General features: G+C 38.9%; 1 protein-coding gene across 2 annotated transcripts in view; it reads left to right on the top strand.

Annotated features, from left to right (window-relative positions):
• The window catches only part of Fam81b (family with sequence similarity 81 member B), a 58,665-nt gene that overhangs the window by 30,790 nt on the left and 3,918 nt on the right, over nt 1-23,957 (top strand). For both annotated transcript variants that reach the window (XM_076927039.1, XM_076927040.1), the window contains 3 exons: nt 448-577; nt 3,530-3,636; nt 23,139-23,274. In XM_076927039.1, the coding sequence (XP_076783154.1) occupies nt 448-577; nt 3,530-3,636; nt 23,139-23,274 (373 nt within the window). The remainder of the gene's footprint in view (nt 1-447; nt 578-3,529; nt 3,637-23,138; nt 23,275-23,957) is intronic.

Raw genomic sequence — 23,957 nt, 5'->3', positions numbered from 1 at the left:
TGTGTGTTTGTGTGTGCGTGTATTTGTGTGTGTGAGAGAGAGAGAGCAAGAATGAGAGAGAGAAAAGAAAGAAAGAAAGAAAGAAAGAAAGAAAGAAAGAAAGAGAAAGAGAGAAAGAAAGAAAAGAAAAAAAGGAAAAAAGAAAATAAGATAAAAAAGAAAGGAATGATGGAAGGAAGGAAAGGAAAATAAAAGACAATTTTGCGAAGCTGAAATTCAGTTTCCGTCCACTCACCATCGTGTTCCCACAGTAACCCAGTGCTGTGACTGAGCCAGTGTGACCAAGCTAGCATCTCCCAGTCTCTTCATGCCCCTTCTCATATCTGCCAACAACATGTGATTCAAAGACCTGGAGAAATTTCGTGTCAAGTGAATGCCTAGATCCTACTGTAGATTTTAGAGTTTTTAAGCCTGCTGATCTCACACAGATTTCCATCTTGACCCTAGGTGTGATTCGAGCATTGTGAAGCTTTCCGGCGACATCCAGTTCATCAGGCACGAGTGCCGACAGATTGAGAAATCCGTTCAAGAACTTGTTTCTGCCCTAGAAACCATTTCTAAGAACTTGGATGTGAAGGTGACTGGCAAGAGAGAGGATATGTAGGGCATTATAAGCTACTACCAAGCAGCACTGTAATAGCTCATCAAAGGCCTACACCAAAAAGAGAACCCTTTACCTTGAAAGATTTAACATGAAGCTTATTCATATACATTATTAGTTCAGATAGTTGAACCAGCAAATATTTAATGAGCGCCTCTTGTGTCCCAGCACAGGCTTCCATTGTGAGCATGGGTTGCTTCCATCACTGCTAAATTCACTCACTTTCTGGCTCCCTGTAACACTGTAGAGCTCAGGATTACACACAAAAGCAGTTCTCATGGAAACTGTTATTACTAAAGGCCCAACATTCATGTCACTGGTAAGGTCACATGTCTATTTAAACATTGTGGTGGGTTAGATATGCCTAGTACCTGGGCTTTTGGACTCACCCTTTGGCCCAGTGATGCTGAGCTATCTGCAAATCACTACTGACTAGATTTGTTCATGTCCTGTCAGTGGGTGACACATTCATTCTTGTTCTTAGGAAAACTGTGGTTGCAGAATGGGTTTTCTCACTGATACTTGTTATTATTCCAGACCCTTTGAGAGGCAAATATAAGAAAGAAATTGGATGAGCAAAATACTCACTAAGGAGACATCTGTGAGGAATGCTGGGAGAGAGCTGGGTGAGACAGGGAAATAGAAATCTGACTTCTTTGGCACAGACAGGGAAGGAAGGACTCCATGGGATGCCATGAAGAACATGTCATCAAGTTTTATGAGTGAAAAGTACCCATGTGAGGAGTGGCACTCCTCATGCTGGGACTGAGGGTGTGGAAAGGATGATCAGGTCACACACAACACTACTGCTTTTAAGCCCAGTGATTGAGGCTTTGGGCCAAGTATGACTCTCATAGCTGTCAGAGGTACGTGAGACACTAGAATTACAAAACACTTCTGTACTCACATGGCCAGACCTTGGTTTCTTCAAATGCACCCTGTTCTATCAGTTTCCACTTAGCACAGTGCAGACACATAGCCTATGCTTTTTTTTTTTACATTTGGATCAGTTTGAAATGCCCTTCAGTTCATAGTGATTACTTGCTTATTCACTGATGCTGGGAAAGGATGAGCCAGTGCTAGTTGTGAGCATCATGGGCTGGCACATACATCTATCAAGTATCCTTGTGTGAGGGTTAGGGCATGACTTAAGCTGTAGTAGTGTTTCTTTTATAAACTGGTATGCCCTTGTTTTGAGGATATAGAATGTTGACCTCTGATATCAAGAGATTTCAGTGAGAAATGATTGTTGATTTCTGTTTCTTCATTGGTGGTGGTAGTAATGGTGTGTTTATGTTTCCCTTCCTTTGGTTTTGCTGATGTGAGATTATTTTCTGCATTTTTGTGAGTGTAGCTAACTTCCTTAGTTTGGATTTGTTCTTATAGTACCTTCTGTAGGACCAGATTTGTAGATTGATATTGTTTAAATTTGACTTTATTATAGAATATCTTATATTCTAAATTTATATGTTACTTGGCCATTTTTCCTTATAGCTTTTAGTATTCTTCCTTTGTTCTGTATGTTTAGTGTTTTTATAATTATTTGGAGAGGGGACTTTCTTTTCTAGTCTACTGTATTTGTTGTTTGTATGTTTCTTGTACTTTTACAGGCACCTCATTCTTTAGGTTAGAAAATTTTTTTCTATGTTTTTTTTTTTTTGAAAATATTTTCTAGGTTTTTGAGATTCTTCTCCTTCCTCTAGTCCAATTATTTGTAGCATTGGTCTTTTCATAGTTTCCCAAGCTTCCTGGATGTTTTATATAAGGAGTATCTTAGATTTAATATTTTCTTTGATAGGTGCTTCCATTTCTTCTATGGTATTTTCAATGACTGAGATTCTCTCTTCTATCTCATGTACTATGTTGGTGAAGCTTGCCTCTGTAGTTCCTGTTCAAATTCCTAAAAGTTTTCATTTCCAGATTTCCCTCAGTTTCTGTTTTCTTTATTGCTTCTATGTTCACTTTCAGGTCTTTTTGTTTGTTGGTTGGTTTGTTTTTGTTTGTTTGGTTTGTTTTTCGAGACAGGGTTTCTCTGTGTAGCCCTGGCTATCCTGGAGCTCACTATGTAGACCAGGCTGGCCTCGAACTCAGAAATCCGCCTGCCTCTGCCTCCCAAGTGCTGGGATTAAAGGCGTGCACCACCACCGCCCGGCTCACTTTCAGGTCTTGAAGAGTTTCATTTGTTTCCTTCAGTTGTCTTTTTTCATTTCCTCCAATTTATTCACTTCCTCCAATTGTTTGTTGTGTTTTTCCTGGATTTCTATAAGGGATTTATTTATTTTTTCATTAATGATAGTTGTCATCTTCATAAAGTTGGTTTTAAAGTCATTGTCTTGTTCTTTCAGCTATGTTAGCATATTCAGGACCTGCTGTGGTGGGATAGCTGGACTCTGATGTTACTCTGGCTGTTCTTATGTTTTTTATGCTGGTGTCTAGGCATCTGGGTTTGAGGTGCTTATAGGTCTAGGTATTGATTTCTGGGTTTGTCTTGGTTGTGTGATAGTTTTATTCCTTGGTTTCTGTATCCTCTTTAGATTTTCAGAGAGTGTATTCGGTTGAGTGTTGCCTATTTTACTTGTCTGCTAGGCTGGTATGTTCACAGGAATGGTGGTGAGGGTTGGAGGGACACTTGCTGGCTAGTTGAAGGCTACAGGGAGAAGAGACAACGGAGAGAATGTACAGGAGGCATGGGCTGAGGGTGGGGAAAAGCTGCCCCTGGTGTTCTGTTCCAGTGCTAAGATCAACATGAGAATTGTGTCTGGGATAACAGAAGGATGAGGAAGGTCCAAGAGCAGCCTGGTCTTCTGGCAGGTGAATTGTTTTCTAACGCAAGACATGCTCTGGACTTCTTCAGAAAGGAAGTCTTAGCGCAAAAGTGCTGGAGGCTTTGCTCTCTCTCTCACACACACACATCTTTACTTTTATTAGGTAATGCAGCTCTTAGGAAAGATAGAGGCCTCTACTTCTGAGCACACCTCAAATTTAAAGATGGTCCAAGGAGATTATCAGCATGAAATGAACCTCTTGGAATTCAAGTAAGTAAATAGATGATTTCTAATCTTGTTAAGTGAGTGTCAAAGAGTTTTGTATAATAAAAACCCCAGCAATAAATAAAACCTATTCCAGAAATTTGAGCCTGGACAATAAATAAAATAGCAGATAAGTCCAGGGGACATTCCACACTGAGATAATTTATACAATGTCCAAAAGGAATAAATGTGAACACGAATTTAAATACAAAATTTGTATTATTTAAATTTAAAATGTTAAGTTATTAGATTTATTTATGGAAGCATGTTTGGCAGTCATAGGAGGACTTGTCTCCTTCCAACATGTGGGTCCCAGGGTTCATGTCAGGTCATCAGGCTTGGTGCCAATCACCTTTACTCTCTGAGTCATCTCACCAGCCCATGCATATTAATATTGCTGTTTCCTTTGTGTATCAGCTGATATACAGAACTCCTTCTCACACTTCCTATAGTGTAACCTTAATTTATTACCAATTTTACATTAAAACGTATTAGTATAAAGTTTTACTGAGCACAGTTGATTACCAAAGATGATCTGATACTCTTTAGCATCATTTTGCTTTATTTGCACTTCCTCCGTGGCTTTGCATTCACTGATTTCCATTAACCTTTCTGAAACTGGGCTCTACCTTTCCAAACTTAATTTTCCCCTACTGAAGAAGAAAGTAAGAAAGAGGACTGAACAAATGTTTGGATGACTGCCGCCATTCTCAAGGTTTCCTTTTTTGTTTAAATGACCACTGTGTTCCAGAAATACAGCAGAAAGAAACTTAGATGCTATGATCTTAGCATTTCTTGTATCTTGCTCTTTTCCCTCTCTGTCCCACAGCACCTGAGAAATACCATGCTTTCTTCATTCTCCTCACCTCTTCTCAATTCTCACTGACCACAAGAGACAACGTAATACTTGTACCTCAGAGTCACTAAGCTCACAAAGCACAGTATGATATAATGTGTACTTTAGTCATAGTAAAGTGGAAAGTGTATGTGTCCAAAAAGATGATAAATAAATTATTGCTAAATTTTGGAGATATGGATTTCTCAAGTAAAGGGAGCATATCAATTTTTTTATATTTAGGGCAACATTTTCAGATTATGACATTCCTGTCCAATGAGATCACTCAGTAAGCAGCTGCATGATTGATTTAATTAATCCCTTACTTTTGGATTAAGATAAAACATATTCCAAGGGAAAGTGAAAATGCAAACATTTTAAGATATACAATTTAAACTGTAAGCTTTTTCGGGTACCATGAAATTTAGCATAGAGGCCCCTATAAAAAAAAGCTAAAATATAACTATCATATGACCCCGCCATACCACTCTTGAGAGTATACATCTGAAGCATACTCAGGCCACCACAGAGACATGTGCACATTGGTGATGTCACTGTTTTCTTTACAACTAAAAATGCAATGAGATTAGAAGTCCATCAATATATGGAAGGGTAAAGAAAATGTAGGACATACTCAGTAGAATTTCCTTCAGTCAAACAGAAAAAGTGAAATCATGAAATTTATGGCGAAGTGGACTTGAAGATAATTATGTTAAGTGAAATAAGACACTCTCAGAAAGACAAATATTTCATGTTTTCTGTTATGTGTGGAACCTAGGGCTGGAGAGATGGCTCAGCCATTAAAAGCTAGGCTCACAACCAAAATATGTAGAATCTAAGTGAATGTGTGCATGTGCATGTATATATGTGGTATGTTCAGATCAGAAAGTAGAAAGGGAGCAATGATAGAAAGGAAAAGATGTTCACATAAGAGAGAGAGAGAGAGAGAGAGAGAGAGAGAGAGAGAGAGAGAGAGAGAAGATAATGGAATCTCTGTTGTAATAGTTTCTATATGCTCTGACTAGGGAGTAGTATTAGAAGGTGTGGCCCTGTTGGAGTAGGTGTGTCATTGTGGGTGTTGGCTTTAAGACCCTAGTCCTAGCTGCCTGGAAGTTAATATTCCACTAGCAAATTTCAGATGAAGATGTAGAACCCTCAGCTCCTCCCGCACCATGCCTTCCTGGATGCTGCCATGTTCCTGCCTTGATGATAATGGACTGAACCTCTGAACCTGTAAGCCAGCCTCAATTAAATGTCTTTTATAAGAGTTGCCTTGGGCATGGTGTCTGTTCATAGCAGTAAAACCCTAAGACACCTGTGATGTAAAAATAGAAGACTATTGGGGGGGGGGGGGGAGAAGGAGACCATTAAGAGAGTAGAGAAGAAGAGGGAAGGACAGGCATAAATAAGAACAGTATGCCTTTAATCCCCACACTGGAGGAAAGCAGGGACAGGAGAGATGGTGGGGGCAGAGGAAGATGAATGTCTTGAGTTTGAGGCCAACTTGGTTTATACAGACAGTTCCAGGTTGACCAAGGCTACAAAGAGAAACCCTGTCTTGACACAAAACAAAAAGAACAAATCATAATGACATTTAAGCACAGAAATTTAATTTTAATTAGCACAAGATAATAATTTCTAGGTCAAAGAGTATATTTTTTAAAAGAACTTTATTATAAGGAGCTTACCATGTGTGTTCTTTTGTGATTGGGTTACCTCATTCAGGATGATATTTTCTAGTTCCATCCATTTACCTAAGAGTTTCTCGAATTCATTATTTTTAATAGCTGAGTAATATTCCATTGTGTAAATGTACCACATTTTTTTTGTATCCATTCCTCTGTTGAAGGGCATCTGGGTTCTTTCCAGCTTCTGGCTATTATAAATAAGGCTGCTATGAACATAGTGGAGCATATGTCTTTATTATATGTTGGGGCATTTTCTGGGTATATGCCCAGGAGTGGTATAGCTGGGTCCTCAGGTAGTGCTATGTCCAGTTTTCTGAGGAACCACCAGACTGACTTCCAGAGTGCTTGTACCAGCTTGTAACCTCACCAACAATGGAGGAGTGTTCCTCTTTCTTCACATCCTTGCCTGCATCTGCTATCACCTGAATTTTTGATCTTAGCCATTCTGACTGGTGTGAGGTAGAATCTCAGGGTTGTTTTGATTTGCATTTCCCTGATGACTAAAGATGTTGAGCATTTCTTAAGGTGCTTCTCGGCCATTTGTGTCTCCTCAGTTGAGAATTCTTTGTTTAGCTCTGTACCCCATTGTTTAATGGGGTTATTTTGTTGTTTGGCATCTAATTTCTTGAGTTCTTTGTATATATTGAATATTAGCCCTCTATTGGATCTAGGATTGGTAATGATCTTTTCCCAATCTGTTGGTTGCCGTTTTGTCCTATTGACAGTGTCCTTTGCCTTACAGAAGCTTTGCAATTTGATGAGGTCCCATTTGTCAATTCTTGATCTTAGCGCATAAGCCATTGGTGTTCTGTTCAGGAACTTTTCCCCTGTGCCGAGGTATTCGAGGGTCTTCCCCAACTTCTCTTCTATTACTTTCAGTGTATCTGGCTTTATGTGAAGGTCCTTTATCCACTTGGACTTGAGCTTTGTACAAGGGGATAAGGATGGATTAATTTGCATTCTTCTACATGCTGACCTCCAGTTGAGCCAGCACCACTTGGTGAAAATGCTGTCCTTTTTCCACTGGATGGTTTTAGCTCCCTTGTCAAACATCAAGTGGACCATAGGTGTGCAGGTTCATTTCTGGATCTTCAATTCTATTCCATTGATCTTCCTGCCTGTCTCTGTACCAATACCATGCAGTTTTTATCACTACTACTCTGTAGTACAGTTTGAGGTCAGGGATGGTGATTCCCCCAGAAGTTCTTTTATTGTTGAGAATAGTTCTCACTATCCTAGGTTTTTTGTTATTCCAAATGAATTTGAAAATTGCTTTTACTATCTCTATTAGTTCTATAATCTATAGAATTTGGGTAAATCATGTCCATGATCACAGAAAGAATTCTAAGCAAAGATTTACACAAATTTATTTTACTTTTTCTTCAAAAAAAATGCATTTCTGTTTTAACATATCAGCAGATATAATCTGATTTCCAATGTTAATAGGAAAGTCATTCTCTGATCAAAGACTGGCCTTGTAATAAAAAGGTCAAAATAGTAATTGTATTTATGGCTTTATTTTAATTTCAGAAATTCAATTAGCAACACACCTTTCCAGAAGATGTTACTTGAGTATAGTTAGTGTTTTCTTGTTCAGAGAGATATTCATACTGTATATGTGATAAGGGAACAGATGCTTGCATTCATTACAAGCAAAGGTGAGCCTAGAGTCGCAGTTCACAGTTGGAAAATTATACATTTCCTGGGACTTACTGTCCCTATATACCATAACAATTAATACTTCCTCCCACAAAAAAAGAGATGAAAGTCAAAACATATTAGGTTTCTAAATAGCTTGACAAGTTTTTTTCTGTCCATTTGTATTTTACCTTTTAATTTATAATCTTTATTATTAAAATGAACTTGCAAATAAGTAAAAATAAAGCACACCAACATTAACCAGATCCAAAGTCTACACATCTCAGTGGACTGCAGCACAGTTAGAATAGTCTAGCGGAAGGGAAGCTGTGGGACTGTAATCAAACTTCTGCTCTCACAGTGTTGAGTGTACTTTATACACTTACCTACTACCAAAACCAAAAATTCTATGACAGTATCTAGAAAGTAGATGCTCCATGACAGAACTAATAAAACGATTAGCTTTGTACAGTATTTCATTGCTTGTGTCTATAACCTTCAGTTTGTTCTTCCTCATCCCCATGTATTTATATTTTTGCTCTTCTTTCTTTATATTGTGCTGTACCCATATATACATTTGTTTACATATATGCATATATTATTGGCTAGATTCTGCATATGGGAGAGAACACAACGTTTATTTCTTTTGAGACTGTGTAACTTTCCTTAATAATATATATTCTAAGTCCATCAATCTTCCTGCAAAAATTTTAACTTCATTTTTTAGAGCACTGATGTGTGAGTATAGCACAATATAACTAGGGTTATTTTATTGTTACTGTTTACTGCAGTGGGTTTCTATATAGCCTCTTAAATGTCCTTCACCTCCATGCATCTCTCATTACTGTCTCCCTTCTCACCAGATCTTCCCATTCTTGTCTTTCTCCATTCTCCTCCAAAGATCTATTCCACCCACAAAATCTATTCTACTTACCCTCCAGGAGAGATCCATGTATCTGGCCTAGCCCTCTCCTCTATGCTTAGCCTCCCTGGGTTTATAAACCATAGCTTGGTTATCATTTATTTGATAGTGAATTTCCATGTAAAAGTGAATACATACCATATTTTTCTTTCTGGATTTGGTATATCTCACTCAATATGATTTTTTTCTAGTTCCACCCATTTGCTTACAAATTTCATGATTTTTTTTAAACATCTGAGTAACACTCCATTGTGCAAAATGGACCACATTTTTGTTATCCTTCTGTTGAAGGGCATCTAGATTGCTAGATCTTATGAAGACAACAGCGCAAACATGGTTGAGTAAGTGTCATTGTGAAAGGGTCCCTGCAGGTGTCATGGCAGGCAGAGAAACATCCACAAAGAGGTGAGAATGAAAACTTGGTTCAGCATGACTTGTCCTGGATTAAACTTTGGGAGTCTGGTGACAGGTGATTTATTGCCAGTGTATTTAAATGCAGTTCAATTTGGAAAACAGTTTCCTGGTGTAATATAATTCCCAATGTACAAGACACGATTCCATCAAACTTAACTCAGAGTACTTTGCTGAAAGTGTTTATCAGCTGCAGAGATTTCTAACTCCTACATCTGTCGCGTCATACAACAGCGTTGGATTTTGTCAAAGGCTTTTTCAGCATCTAATAAGATGATTGTGTGATTTCCTTCATTCACTTTGTTTATATGATGGATTATATTATTGATTTCTGTATATTGAAATCTCTGAGATGAAGCCTACTTGATTATGGTGGATGATCCTTTTGAAATGATTTTGAACTTGGTTTGCAAGTATTTTACTGAGTATCTTTGCATCTATGTTTATAAACAAAACTGACCTGTAATTTTCTTTCTTTGTTAAGTCTCTGTATGTTACCACAAAGTATCACAGGGTAACTTGTCAGGAGCCATCTAGAATAAGTTAAGGTAAGCCGGTGGTCTTCCTGGAGGTGACCCACTGTTTTTGCATAGTCTGTGATGGGTGAGCTCGATGGCAAGGTTCCAAAGAGACTTCATCTCAGGATTGCTTCTTGTAGCTGATATGCCTTTCCTGTCAGTATTAATTAATATAACAATCCCCATGCATTAGCTTACCCTATAATCAAGTTTTATACAGATCAACATAAAGATGAACTTTCATGGATTAATGCTATTTAGTGAATTAATGATTCTATAGAATTCCTGATTTGATTCAAATAATTTCAGGAACAAAGTTTTTAGAGATGGTTTTAGTTGTTCTGCTAGAAAGATGTAATAAAGTTATAAGCAAAAATAAAATGTGCCCACTCATATAGTAAGTAAAGGCTGCATAATAAGAAATACAATGACCTTTCAAAATTATACTAAAAAGAGAAATAGGCTTGGGACAAACTTGTGTTCAAGGAAAAATATTTAGGTCAAAGGATAAAGTCACAGGTATGCACTATGATAAGGCAAGGCCATGAAAAAAAAACTGTTGCTTTGAACTTATAATGAGCACATAGAATGAAACACTGCTTTGAATAGTATCAACATTCCTCTGTAACTCCCATTCCATGTAACATTTTATCTCTGAGTTAATCTTTTCAAGAACTTTTTGTCTAAGAAGGTATAAAAAGACCAGAGGAAAAAAATAAAGTTGTTGGTTGGATCGTTTGCTTGGGAATCTCTGTCCCATCCATTCATTTATCTATCCATCCAAATGTATATGCCTGTTTGTCTGTACTATGTATATGCGTAGGTACATGGGTATGAATGTAAGCATGCATAAGTACTTAGGGAGTTGACTGAGACAAACAGTAGGGCCCAGCCAGAGTGTGGGTGCATGAATGTATATGTGTCTGTGCATATTTGCCTGTATAAAGGATCTTAATTCTTTTCTTTTCTTTTCTTTTCTTTTCTTTTCTTTTCTTTTCTTTTCTTTTCTTTTCCTTTCCTTTCTCTCTGGGTCACAAAAAGTTAACTAGCCTGGAAAGAGAAGGGAGTGATAGCAATAAAGTTTTTTACTTAGTTCCTCACTGCTAGGCAATGGGTGTTAGTCACCCAAGCCAGTGATTTTTAACCACAGAATAAGGAAGAAAGTTTTTAGGATTTTTTTAGAAGTTATCAGCAATCATTCAGTATAGTTAAAGAGCTAGCAGGCCAGAGACCATCAGTTTTTAAAGCTACCTCTATGTTCAACTCTACATCCTGCTTCAAACCATTCCAGGCCAGCTGGCTCCTGGCAGTAACTGTGGCCTCATAGAAAAAATTGGGCAATGTTTCTTCTGTTTCTATTTTGTGGAGTTATTTGAGGAGTATTGACATTAACTCTTTTTTGAAAGTCTGATAGAATTCTGTGCTAAAGTCTTTAGGTGCTGGGCCAAACTTGGAGATCTTAAAGACGGCTTTTATTCCACTAGGGTTACAGGTCTGTTTAAATTCTTGATCTGCTCTTGATTTAACTCTGGCAAGTGCTATCTATCAAGAAAATTACACATTTTTTAGATTTCATTTAGATTTTTGGTGGAGTATAGGTTTTTGAAATATGTCCTTATGATTCTCTGGATTTCCTTGTGTCTACTGTTATGTTCCCCATTTTCTTTCTCATTTTGTTAATTTGGATATTCTCTGCCTTTTAGTTAATTTGGATAAGGTTTTTTTTTAATTTTTTTATTAGATATTTTATTTACACTTCAGATGCCATCCCTTTTCCCCATTCCCCCCCCTTAGAAAGCCCCTATCCCATGCCCCCTTTTCCTTTTTGCATTTATACATTTTTAAAAATAATGTTAATCATAAGCGTTATAAGTTTGGAATTGTTCAATCAGAGGTGTAACCCACTACCCAACCTAGATATAACAACTATCTTTGACTGGTGGAGATACATGAATATCTGCCTCCCTGTCTCCCCCCTCTTTCTCTCTTTCATCACCTAGCTTCTCCTCTCCTTCTTCTTCTCCTCTTCTTACTCCTTTTCTTCCTCTCAGTACTCCTCCTACCTTAGCTCCTCCTACACATCACCCTTCCTGTTAAAATGAAACTTTTCTCTCAAAATACAATTAGAGCATAATTATGCCAATTTGTACCAGTGAGGTACAAGATAGTCCTAATACGCCGTCCATCCTTTTGTTGACTAACCAGTACCTCTGTCATCTATCCTAACTAGAACATTTAGTTCTGAACCTGGCTTTAGGATGAATGTCAGCTGACGACCATCCACTCAAATCTTTTCTCTTAAGGTAAATAGCTATAAGTTTTCAACCCCGTCAGAAATCCAGAATGACTGAGTTAACTATAATTGTGGGAAGCACAAAGCATAGCTTCTAAAACTTAGCCAATTTATAGAGACCTCTGAACACCTGAAAAGCCCCTATACTACCGAACGTTGGAGCATCAAATCTTCAGCCTTCTGGCCCAGAATCATCTGACAGACCTTGGTGATGCAGGATTATTAAGGACTGATTACTCTGTCTAGGCAGATATAATCAGTCGACTATTCTGCATGTGTGTCCTTTTCTGGACAGTAATTTGTCTGTAGATGGAGAGAGGCAATTCTTGCCTAGTGGCTGTTACCACACAACTGGAGTAACTCCAAGGATGCTCAATTTCTTCTTAGAATCCACGACAGGAAGCTGTCAGGAGCAGACAGGTCTCTAATCAAAATGAACATTAATATATAAATATTTGTAGTGTCAGTTCTATGGACTTCTGATGTTTTGAAAACCAACTATCCATGTAAGGTAACCTGGACTGTTGTCTGTTCACTCCTCTCAGCTATTTCTAAATAAAATATGGAAAACACCCTAACAATAAACTCAAAAATATGAATTTGCTATAGTCCCTTAACTCATAGGTTAACCTTCCCAAATCAGTTAAAAAAGTTAAAAAAGGGCTGGGTCTAGGCATTGTATTCCTAAATGTGTTATACAGGCACAATGCCCATGAGCGTATCAATATTCATCTCATTTTTATATTAATAAGAGGCTCGTATCAATGAAAACCTTAAATTTGAGATCAAAGTAAATTTTGTACCATTTAAGAAATTATAACTTCATCTTGATAATAATTATACAGATTTCTACCAATAGGTTATGGCTATGCAATAAGTCCTAGCTAATCCCCCCTGTTCCAACAAAACCACTACTTGTCCCTAGAAAGACAGACCATTATTAACCACATTAGTCCCCAAGCTCAGGGAATAGGGGCGCTGACTCTTCTTTAACTTCTTCAAGCTGATTAAGGGCGTTGAGATTTTAGAAGAGGGGTGGGGGGAAGAGTAAGTTGATAAGCCTCTGATGCTGTGTTTTCACTGAATCCAGATGGAATTCCAGGACATCAGAGGTTTGGGCAGGTCTGCTCAGTATGCTTGATGAGTAGATACACCAAGGCTGTGTATTCTGCAATATACAATTCTCAGAACAAGTTTTAGGATCAAGAAAAAAAAAAATTTCCCACCCCCAGGGGGCTGACATTTTTTTTTTAAAGATGTTGGTTCTGAAGACTTTTTTTTTTCTGCTTGTTAAAATTGGTTGTAGTATTTACGTTTCAGATTTTATCCCCTTAGCCTACTTCCTCCCACCACCCAGAAACCTCCTATCCCATCCCCCTCCTCATGCTTCTATGAGGCAGTGACCGCACCTACCCCCCCTCACTATCCCCTCCCCGCCCTCACATCCCCCCCCCCCACTGTGTGTTCATTTTTTTTCCTATGGGACCAAGAAACTCCTCTCCCACCTATGTCCGAGAAGGCCATCCTCCCCTACATATACCTCTGGAGTCTTGGGTCCCTCCCTATGTGTTCCCAGGCTGGTGGTTTAGACCCTGGGGGGCTCTGGTTGTTTGGTATTGTTGCTTTCCACCTGGGGTCAATAACCCTTTCTGCTCCTTCAGTCCTCTCACTAAGTTCTCCATTGGGAAACCCCTGATCATATCAGTGGTTAATTGTGAACATTGCCCTCTGAGTGTGTTAGTCTTTGGCTGACCTCTAAGGAGACAGCTATATCATGTTCCTCACATTATGCACTTCTAGCCATCCACAACAGTGTTTAGATTAGGTGGCTGTACATGGGATGAATACCCAGGTGGAAAGGTCTCCTGATGGCCCCTCCTTCAGTTTCTGTTCCATGTTTTGTTTCCCTATTTGCTCCCTTGAGCATTTTTGTTTCTTGTTCTAAGTAGAACCAAGGCATCCCCTCTTGGTCTTCCTTCTTCATGAGCTTCATGTGGTCTGTGGGTTGAGTCTTCGCTAATCCAAGCTTTTGGGCTAACATCCGTGGAGATATGTTTGTGTAACTATCTTCTTTTGGGGTTTTTGGAAGATTACTTTCTTGCTTTTTCTAGGTTGTAGTTTCCCTCCTTGTGTTGGAGTTTTCCACCAATTATCCTTTGAAGTGCTAGATTTGTGTTGAGATACTGTGTAAATTTGGATTTGTCATGGAATATTTTGGTTTCTCCATCAATAATGATTGACAGTTTTGCTGGGTATAGTAGTCTGGGCTGGCATTTGTGTTCTCTTAGGGTCTGTATGATGTCGGTCCAGGATCTTCTGGCTTTTATGGTCTCTGGTGAGAAGTCTGGTGTAATTCTTATAGGTCTGCCTTTATATGTTACTTTGCCTTTTTCCCTTACTGCTTTTAGTATTTTTTCTTTGTTTTGTACATTTGATGTTTTGACTATTATGTAGCTGGAAGTATTTCTTTTCTGGTCTAAACTATTTGGAGTTCTGTAAGCTTCTTCTATATTTATGGATATCTCTTTCTTTAGGTTAGGGAATTTTCCTCTATAATTTTGTTGAGGATATTTACTGGTCCTTTTAGTTGGGAGTCTTCCCCTCATCTATACCTATTATCCTTAGGTTTGGCCTTCTCATTGTGTCTTGGATTTCTTGTATATTTTGGGTTAGTAGCTTTTTGTATTTTGCATTTTCTTTGACAGTTGTGTCAATGTTTTCCATGGTATCTTCTGCACATGAGATTCTCTCTTCCATCTCATGTATTATGTTGGTGATACTTGTGTGTATGACTCCTGATCTTTTTAGGTTTTCTATCTCCAGGGTATTGTCCCTTTGTGATTTCTTTATTGTTTCTACTTCCATTTTTAGATCCTGCATGGTTCTGTTTAATTCCTTTTCCCGTTTGGTTGCATTTTCTTGCAATTCCTTAAGGGATTTTTGTGTTTCCTCTTTAAGGGTTTCTATCTGTCTACCAGTGCTCTCCTTAAGTTCGTTGAGAGTGTTATTTATGTCTTTCTTAAAGCCCTCTATCATCATCATGAGAAGTGATTTTAATTCTGATTCCTGCTTTTCTGGTGTGATGGGGTGTTCAGGGCTTGCTCTGATGGGGGAGCTGGGTTCTGATGATGCCATGTAACTTTGTTTTCTGTTGCTTACATTCTTGCTCTTGCCTTTTGCCATCTGGTTAACTCTAATGCTGCCTGTACTTGCTGTCTCTGACTGAAGCCTGTCTTTCTAGTTATCTAGATTGTGTCTGATCTCCTAGGGGTCCAGATGTCTCTGTGATCTTTTCCAGCTGCACTGATTACAGTGGTACCTCTAGGATGCCTCAGGATATGGTGCCTCCAAGGTAGTAGTCCAGCTAGGTGTCTGCTGTTCTGTGTGCAGTGTCTCCTCTAGAATATCTCAGGATATGTTGTCTGAAGCTCTGAGTTCATTTGTTCCTCTGTGGCTCTGGATTGAGTGGACCTTCCAGTATGTCTAAGGTGGAATCTGGGGTCCACACAACAGCAGACCTGGCAGAGGTCTGATCCAGGCCTCAGATCTGAGAACTAGTTTCTAAGACACTGTCCAAGTTAGAGTGCCTGGGATCCCTGCTTCTTCTGGGTTCTTGGAGGTTGGGGACAGAGCTACCACCCAAGATCTTCTCAGTGCTCTGGCCCAGACCGGAAGGAACCCTTGGATAAGGTTTTTTAATCTTACTGCTTTTCTCAAAGAACCAACTCTGTTTCATTGACTTTTTGTATTATTCTAGTTATCTCTGTGTTATTGATTTCAGCCCTGAGTTTGATTATTTCTTGCTGTCTATTCCTCTTGTGTGTGATTTCTTTTTTGTTCTAGAGACTTCAGGTATGCAATTAAGTTGCTAATATGAGTGAATGAGTGGTGGTGCAGCGGCTTAGGTGCCAGCCTCCAGAGGGCGACCCCATGCCATTTGCTCTCTCTCTCTCCTGGTTCAAATCCCGCTTTCCCTGTGTTACTCGGCCCGAGTCTCATGGGGAAAAAAAGTTGCTACTATGAGATCTCTCCAGTTGTTTATATAGCACTTAGTGCTATGAACTTTCCTCTTAGCTTAGAGAAAATTCTGAGAAGCATTTGGAGAAAATACTTGGAGGTACTGAGAAAAGGGTATATTTTGTGTGTGTGGGGGGGTGTGGAATGTTCTGTAAACATCTGTCCCATTTGATTTATAATGCCTGTTTGTGCCAACATTTCTCTGTTTAGTTTTTATCTATTGATGAGAGTTGGGTATTAAAGTCTACCAATATCGAGGTGTAAATGTCCACATGTGATTTAAGCTTTAGTAATCTTTCTTTTACAAATGTAGCTGCCCTTGTGCTTAAGGCATAAATGATAAGAATTGAAATGTCAGTCTGGTTGATTTTTTTTCATTTGATGAGTATGAAGTGTTCTTTCCTATCTCTTCTGGTTAGGTTTGGTTTGAAGTCTATTTTGTTAGATAGTGGCTTTTTTCTTAGGTTCATTTGTTTAGAATATACTTTTCCAACCATTTACCCTAAAATAGTGTTTGTCTTTGATGTTGAGGTATGTTTTTGGATGCAGCAGAAGGATGGGGTCATGTTTTTACATCCATTCTGTTATTCTATGTCTTTTTTATTAGGGAATTGAAGCCATTGAGACTTGGAATTACAAATGACAAATGATTGTTAATATCTGTTATTGTGTTAGTGGTGATGTGTGTGTGTGTGTGTGTGTGTGTGTGTGTGTGTGTGTGTCTTCCTTTGACTTGGGACATCTGGGAATATTTCCTGTGTTTTTAATTGATGTAATTAATCTCCTTAGGTTGGAGCTTTCCATTTAACACCCTCTGTAGGACTAGATTTATAGATAAATATGGCTTAAGTTTCATTTTTTATGGAATATCTTATTTTCTTCATTTATGGTGATTAAAATTTTTACTTCATATAGTAGTCTGGGCACCCATCTGTGGTCTCTTAGAGTCTACAACACATCTGTCAACACCCTTCTGGATTTTAGAGTCTTTCCTTCTTAAGGACTTCTATCATCTTCATATAGTTGGTTTTAAGATCTTTTTCTTGTGTTTCAGTTGTGTTGGAGTATTCAGGCCCTGCTTTGGTTGGACTCTGGGAGAGAAATATTGCCCTAGCTATTATTGACTATGTTCTTACACTGGTGTCTAGGCAGCTAAGTTTAAGTTATAGATCTAGTTGCTGATTTCTGAATTTGAGTTTGTTGTGTAGGAGTTTTTTCCCTTGGTTTCCATTTCTGATCTGGATTTTCAGAGAGTGTGATGGCCTTTTTCCTGGCCATTGATGTGTTCAAAGAGAGTACCTGCTGGAGTTGGAGACTGGAATTCTGGGATGAGTTGAGGAATTAAGGTTGGAGAAGGTGTTTGAGATCCAGGGTGGATGGGATCAGAAAATAAAGGGAGTCTGGAGCAGGTTTTCTGCTCCAGATCTGGAGGTGAGAGGGGGACTGGATCTGGAGGAGTGGAAGTAGACCCACCATCGGTCAGCCTACTTGGCTTCCTGGCAGGAGCAAGCTGTGGATTAGCAGAGCGTTCAGGCCAATTTCTTTGATAAACACATGCGAAAATTCTTAACAAAACATTTGTAAATAGAATTCAAAACATATCTAGAAGATTGCACATTATGACCAAGTGGGCTTCATCCCAGAAAGGCAAGAAACACATGTAAGTCAACAAATGTAATACACCATGTAAACAACCCTAAGGACAAAATCTACACAACTATTTCAATTGCTTCTAACGGGGCATTTGGCAAAGTTCTGCATGCTTCTGTGATAAAAGTTCTGGGAACAGCAGAAATAGATGGAACATACCTCAAATAATAAAGGCCACAAACCTGCAGCCATCATTATATTAAATGGAGACAAATTAAGAACATTTTCTCTAAGATCAGAAATGATACAAAGATGCTCATCCATTCTCCCCTGTCTTGTTTGATATGGTGCTCAAAGTCTTAGCTACAGCAATCAGATAAGCGAAATACATAAAGGGACAATAATAGTAAGGAAGGGACCTAAAAATATCACTATTTACAGAGACATGATTCCTTACTGAGGAAACCCTATTGAGTCTACTAGAAAAGGTTTGGACCTTATAACAAACACAGTAAGGTTCTTGCAAGATACAGAATCAGTATATATTTAAAACAAAACAAAACAAAACAAAATGACCCTTCATATATACTAATAGGCAACTCTCTGAAAAAAATTAGAAAAATATTCCATTAAAATTTATATTTTGAGGGAAAGTTGGCTTGTTTTTATTTTTTTAATTCTAACAGAAAGATGGTGTAAGATCTGTTACTCTAATTTGTCTTACAGGATTCTCGGGTTCTGTCTAATGTGGGCTCCATGGGAATTCTGGGTTTAAATCCTGCCTTGACAACAAAACTGAAAATCACACCCATTTTAAAAATTAAAACAATCTAAAACAAATGAAGTAATTAAAGTACTGTATGTGCCTATTCTTAGGCCTTTCCTATTTTGCCAAGCAGAATAAAACCCAAGATTTCCATGGGGCCCACATTGACAGAATTTGAGTATCCTGTGAGGCATATTAAAGCAATATATTTTATACCATTTTCAACACAGTTGATTCACGCTTCTATCTATTCCTACTTATAAGCAGGCAGCTAGTCAAAGCACTGAGTTCCAATGCAATTACAATGGGCAGGAAAAATCCTGACACATCCCCCCCTAGACCAAATATTACCATTCTGCTAAAGAAACAAAGCAATATAGCGAAAGGACTCTAGATGATCTTCTACCACCCATAGATCAATACCTAAGACAGCCATCATCAAAGAAATTTCTTCTTCAGTAAGATGAAAACTAACACAGAGACCCTCAACTAGGTAATATACAGAGTGAGAGACCTTGCACACTTAGTCCTAAATGGGATTTCTTCACTGAACCTCTCAACTCAGGGTCAGAAAACTATATGGAAGAAGTAGAAAGACTGTAAGAGCCAGAGGGAATGAAAGACACTGAGGAAACAGTATCTTCCAGATACAATAGGAATGACATACATATTAACTCACAGATACTATGTCAGCATGCACAAGGCCTACACAGGTTCAATTCAGACAGGGTCCCAGCACTGAAAAGGGAAGTAGACACAGCTCCCATCCCTAACCAAGAAGCTATCTCCAATTGACAACCACTTGCAAAGAAAAAATGAGTTGTTCTCCATTGGAGAAAACTTATTGGATGCATTATCTACATGTAAGTGTAGGCCCTGTGCCCAGCATTAAAAGGCCAACAAAAAAAAAAAAAAAAAAAAGCAGTGTGTTAGAATTAGTCCAAAAGCTTGAAATAGCCAAGATTCAACTCACAGACCACGTGAAGCTCATGAAGAAAGAAGATCAAGTGTGGATGCCTCAGTCCTACTTACAAGGAGTAACAAAATACTCAAGGGAGCAAATATGGAGACAAAGTGTGGGACAGAAACTGAAGGAGGGGCTTTCTGGACACCATTCCACCTGGGTATCCATCCCATGTGCAGTCACCAAAGGTGGACACTGATGTGGATGTCAGGAAAAGCATGCTGACAAGAGCCTGATATAGCTGTCTCCTTAGAGGTCTGCCAAAGTCTGACATATTCAGATGCAGATGCTCACAGCTAACCACTGATCTGATCAAGGGGTTCCCAATGGAGAAGTTAGAGAGAAGACTGAAGGAGCTGAAAGGGTTTTCAGCCCCATCAGGAGAGCAACAACACCAACCAACCAGACTCTAAACCACCAGCCTGGGAGCACATAGGGCAGGGCGGGACCCATGACTCCATCTGTACATGTAGGGGAGGATGGCCTTGTTGGGCATAGGTGGGAGAGGAGATCCTTGGTCCTATGAAGGCTGGACACCAAGTGGGGGGTGGAATTAGAGGGTGGGGAGGTGGGAGTGGAGGGGTAGGTGGGGGCACATCCTCATAGAAGCAGGCGAAGGGGGGATGGGATAGGAGGTTCCTGGGTGGTATGGGGAATGGAGTAAGGGGATAAAATCTAAAATGTAAATATAATATCCAATAAAACAATAGAATTTTCTCCCATATTGCGTTGATTGAGCATTTTGTTTTGTTTTTGTTTTCATGGCCTTTTGCTTGTATTTTATGGTTTCCAATTTTGTGTTTTTGTGGAATGTATGTGTGTGTGTGTGTGTGTGTGTGTGTGTGTATTTCTTGTGCATGAAAGGGTTATAGGATTGTTTGTTGTTGTTTTGTTTTGCTTGCTTGATGCCTGTTTGAGAGAGGGGGCCAAGAAATTGGGTGGAAGGAAAGGTGGGGAGGATTTGGGAGGTGTTGGAGGAAGGAATCAGGATTTATTTTATGGCATTTCTTTTTTAATTTAAAATATTTCCTCCCAAGATTAAGTATTTAAGAAAATATCTAACTAAAGAAATGAAAGACTTTTACAACAAAAATTTCAAGATATTGAAAAAGGAAATCACAGCAGATATTAAATGATAGAAAACTATTTCATGCTCTGGGTAGGTAGAATTAATATTATAAAAATGTCTATACTACCCAAACCAATGTTAAACATATTCATACTCAAAACTTCCATGCCACATTTCACATGTATAGGACAAACAATACAAGAATTCATATGGAACCACAAACACACACACACACCACACAAATTGCCAAAGCTATCCTAGGGAATGAAAACAGTGTTGAGATATTATACTGCCTGACCTCAAATAATACTACATAGAGTTATAGTAATTAAGACAGCTTGGTTCTGATATTAAAAATGGACCAACACACAACTGCAATAGAAAAGAGAACCTAGACATAAAATGGCAAAGCTATACCCATTTAACTTTTGACAAATGAGGCCTGGTGGTTTGAATGAGGATGGCCCAAGAGCTCAGATGTCTGAATACTTGGTCTGCAGTTAGTGGAACTGTTTGGGACAGATTAGAAGGTGTGGCATTGTTACAGAAAGCATGTCACTAGGCATGGGCTTTGAGGTTTCAAAAGCCCACACCAGGCCCCCCTGGACCTACCCCCCCTCCCCGACCATGGATCATGATGTGACTCTTAGCTACTGCTCCAGTACCATGTGTGCCACCATGATGCCCCCTAAAATAATAATAATGGCCTAACCCTCTGAAACTGTAAGCAAGCCAATTAAATACATTTTTTAAATAAGGGATGTGTTGGCCATGGTGTTTCTTGATAACAGTAAAACAGTGAAGATATCAGCAAGTGGATGTCACATTAGGTAAAGGGTCCTCTTTCTCAGGGTCAGAAAAGGGACTTCTGCTAAAACGGTGTTACTCAACAGAGAAGTAAGTCTGAATGAATGAAAAGCAGGAACAACCAAAGAAGTAGTCCACAAAGAGGGAATGTTGGCCCCAATGACGCTATGCACACACACTCATTGAACTTATTTGTCTGAGGGCTAACAGCAATTAGACATATGCACAGGTGACTGGGAATCATGACACTGTTAAGAACAAGGAAATAAAAAAGATTTCATGTTCTTCAATGAAACTCAGCTGAATTAAGATATACTTTTTGTGTCAAAAACTAATGTGAGAAAATTTAGATGTGATGAAGATCAGACTTTAATTATCTCACTTTCTCCATTTCTTGCCTTTGTGATGCAAGTCAGAGTTTGTCACCTTTAACATTACTGATGGCTTGGTTGCATGACCTTGGCTGTATGCCTCAGGAGGATGCGCAGAAGCAGCCATAGTCCCTGCACACTAAATGCCAATAGTGCCTCCCAGTGTTGACAATGAAAATTGTCTTCAGACATTACTCAATGTCCTCTGCAGTTTACAACCACTGGTCTATGTAGAAATTATTTTATAGCACCCATTTCAAGGTGGTTGTTTCTCCTTTTCCTTCCATCCCACTTCTCTCTTTTGTTTTGAGACAACATCTCAGTCTACAACCCTGTCTAGTCTACAGTTTAATAAGTAGACCTTGCCTTGACCTTGTGAAGGTGCCTTGACCTGCATCTGCAGGCAAGTGCTAGGATTATAGTTGTATAGGATTACAGCTAAGGCACTCAGCTGAAATTCCCATTTTTAAAATTATGAATACAAATACTTTTCATGACACCCAGAAAGATATACATATGTGCCATGTGTCCCTCACATCTTAAGTGACTTCAAAGGATTAATAACATAATTTGTACCTGTCAGAAGAATATCAGAGCAATTATTGCTTTGTCAACACTATGTATTGAGAAGGATTTTATCATCAGTGACAAGACATATCATTCCTGTTGGTCTAATATTATGGACTGTTCCAAATGGAAATTTGAAACTGCCATCTTAGTGACCACTCACACATCTCCACACTTCTCTCTCCTCAGATCTACATCTCTGTCAATTCAAATATAATTCCTCTTTGTGCCACTGAGCCACTCCACAGTGACATTTTATATTAATTCTGCCTGTTTACAATACTTTTAACCACTGAAACAACATTCACTCCCACTTGTTAAAATCTTCTGTTATATAACAATCTTATACTTCATGACAGCCAGCAGTCCCTTTCTGCACATTCTTCACTTCAGGGTTGGTTTTTTGGGTTCTTCGTTTTGCCATGATAGTAACTTGGCACATAGCCATCCACTCAGATCTACCGTGGCAGAGGAGATGGTTCTGATAATTTTCCCAGGGCACACACTATCCAAAGCCAAACCTTAGATACCTTCCTCTTATGACATAGTCAGTCCCTTTTGCTCTTCTCTTTACTTCAGGTGGATCTTGTAAAGCAAAGGCCAGCAAACTCAAGCAGCTGAGTCTGACTAAAGATGATGTACTTTATACTTTTGAATAAAATTTTTAAAAAATTATATTGCATGTGTAGCCATCCAGTGGCCACAGACGAACTGGGTTCACCTGAAAGAAGGGCTGGAAATAAAAAAGAGATGGAGAAACATGGATAACATGCATTTCTATATGCGAAAGCTATCAGTAAGCTTACCACACACCTGCCACCATGTATGTTTGCATTCTGAGGTACACAAAGGACTGCTGACAGTGGCTGGCCCGGACTCCAGCTGAGAGCAGGACCAACACCTCCCAAGAGGTCTCATAAGTACTTGCTCAGGCCCAGGGACATTATCCTTCTGTATCTTTACGATGCTAAATTTTTAAATTTATTAATTGTATTTAAATTTACATTTATTTATAGATTTATTGAATTCACTTATTAAATTTTTTTCCTTAGATTTAACTCACTTTCTACAAATATATTTGAAGAAGTTGAAAACAATCAAAAATGGACAGAAAACCAGTTTATCAAGTACAGAAAAGACCACCTGAGCCACATGAATGAATGTCTGAAGGTCGTGCAGGAAAAGCTGGTAAGGCACTATCATTTCATGAGGTTAACAGTAGTGCATGGTGGCTGCCCCCAGTCTTGACAATAATCTCTGTTGAGTGGGAGAGTGCTTGTATTGTAATACCTCTGCAGGAGTCCAGTGCCTGCCTCTGGTTCAGGAATCTCCTCTCCAGATGTGGGAACCTACATTTCCTAAAATATGCTCTCCTTGTTCCAAAATAATTTGAAGAAATTTTCCTTTTCAAGAAGAGGAGGAGGAGGAAGAGGAGGAAGAAGAGAGGCAGCAGCAGTAGCCTCAGCAGCAACAACAAAGCACTCTCAGCCCAAACCGAAGCATCTTTTTTGGGGTCCTCTGTTAGGAATCTGGGGCTCTAGACAAGTTTCATAGGTGACACTTGACCTCATGGCAGTTTGAAAGCTTCTGGAAGACAAGAAATCTGCCCTATTTGAGATGTATTACTAGATGCGAAGTTATTTGTCATTGTTGTTTTGTTTTGTTTTGTTTTGAGATAGGATTTTACTATGTAGCTCTGGTTGTAGAACTTGCTATGCAGCTCAGGCAGCCTGGAGTTCCCAGAGATCTGCCTGTTTCTCTCTACCTCCTGAATGCTCAGATTAAAGGTGTGTGCCACCATGCCTGGCATAGATCCAAAGTTTTAAGAACTCTTTTCTTGATCATACCATGTGAAGCAAGTCTCAGTCTTC

This window comes from Arvicanthis niloticus, chromosome 29 (genome assembly GCF_011762505.2).
Source record: "Arvicanthis niloticus isolate mArvNil1 chromosome 29, mArvNil1.pat.X, whole genome shotgun sequence".
Taxonomy (NCBI): Eukaryota; Metazoa; Chordata; class Mammalia; order Rodentia; family Muridae; genus Arvicanthis; species Arvicanthis niloticus.
Note: the sequence above shows the minus strand (reverse complement) of the source record. Positions and strands in the feature narration are given on the sequence as shown.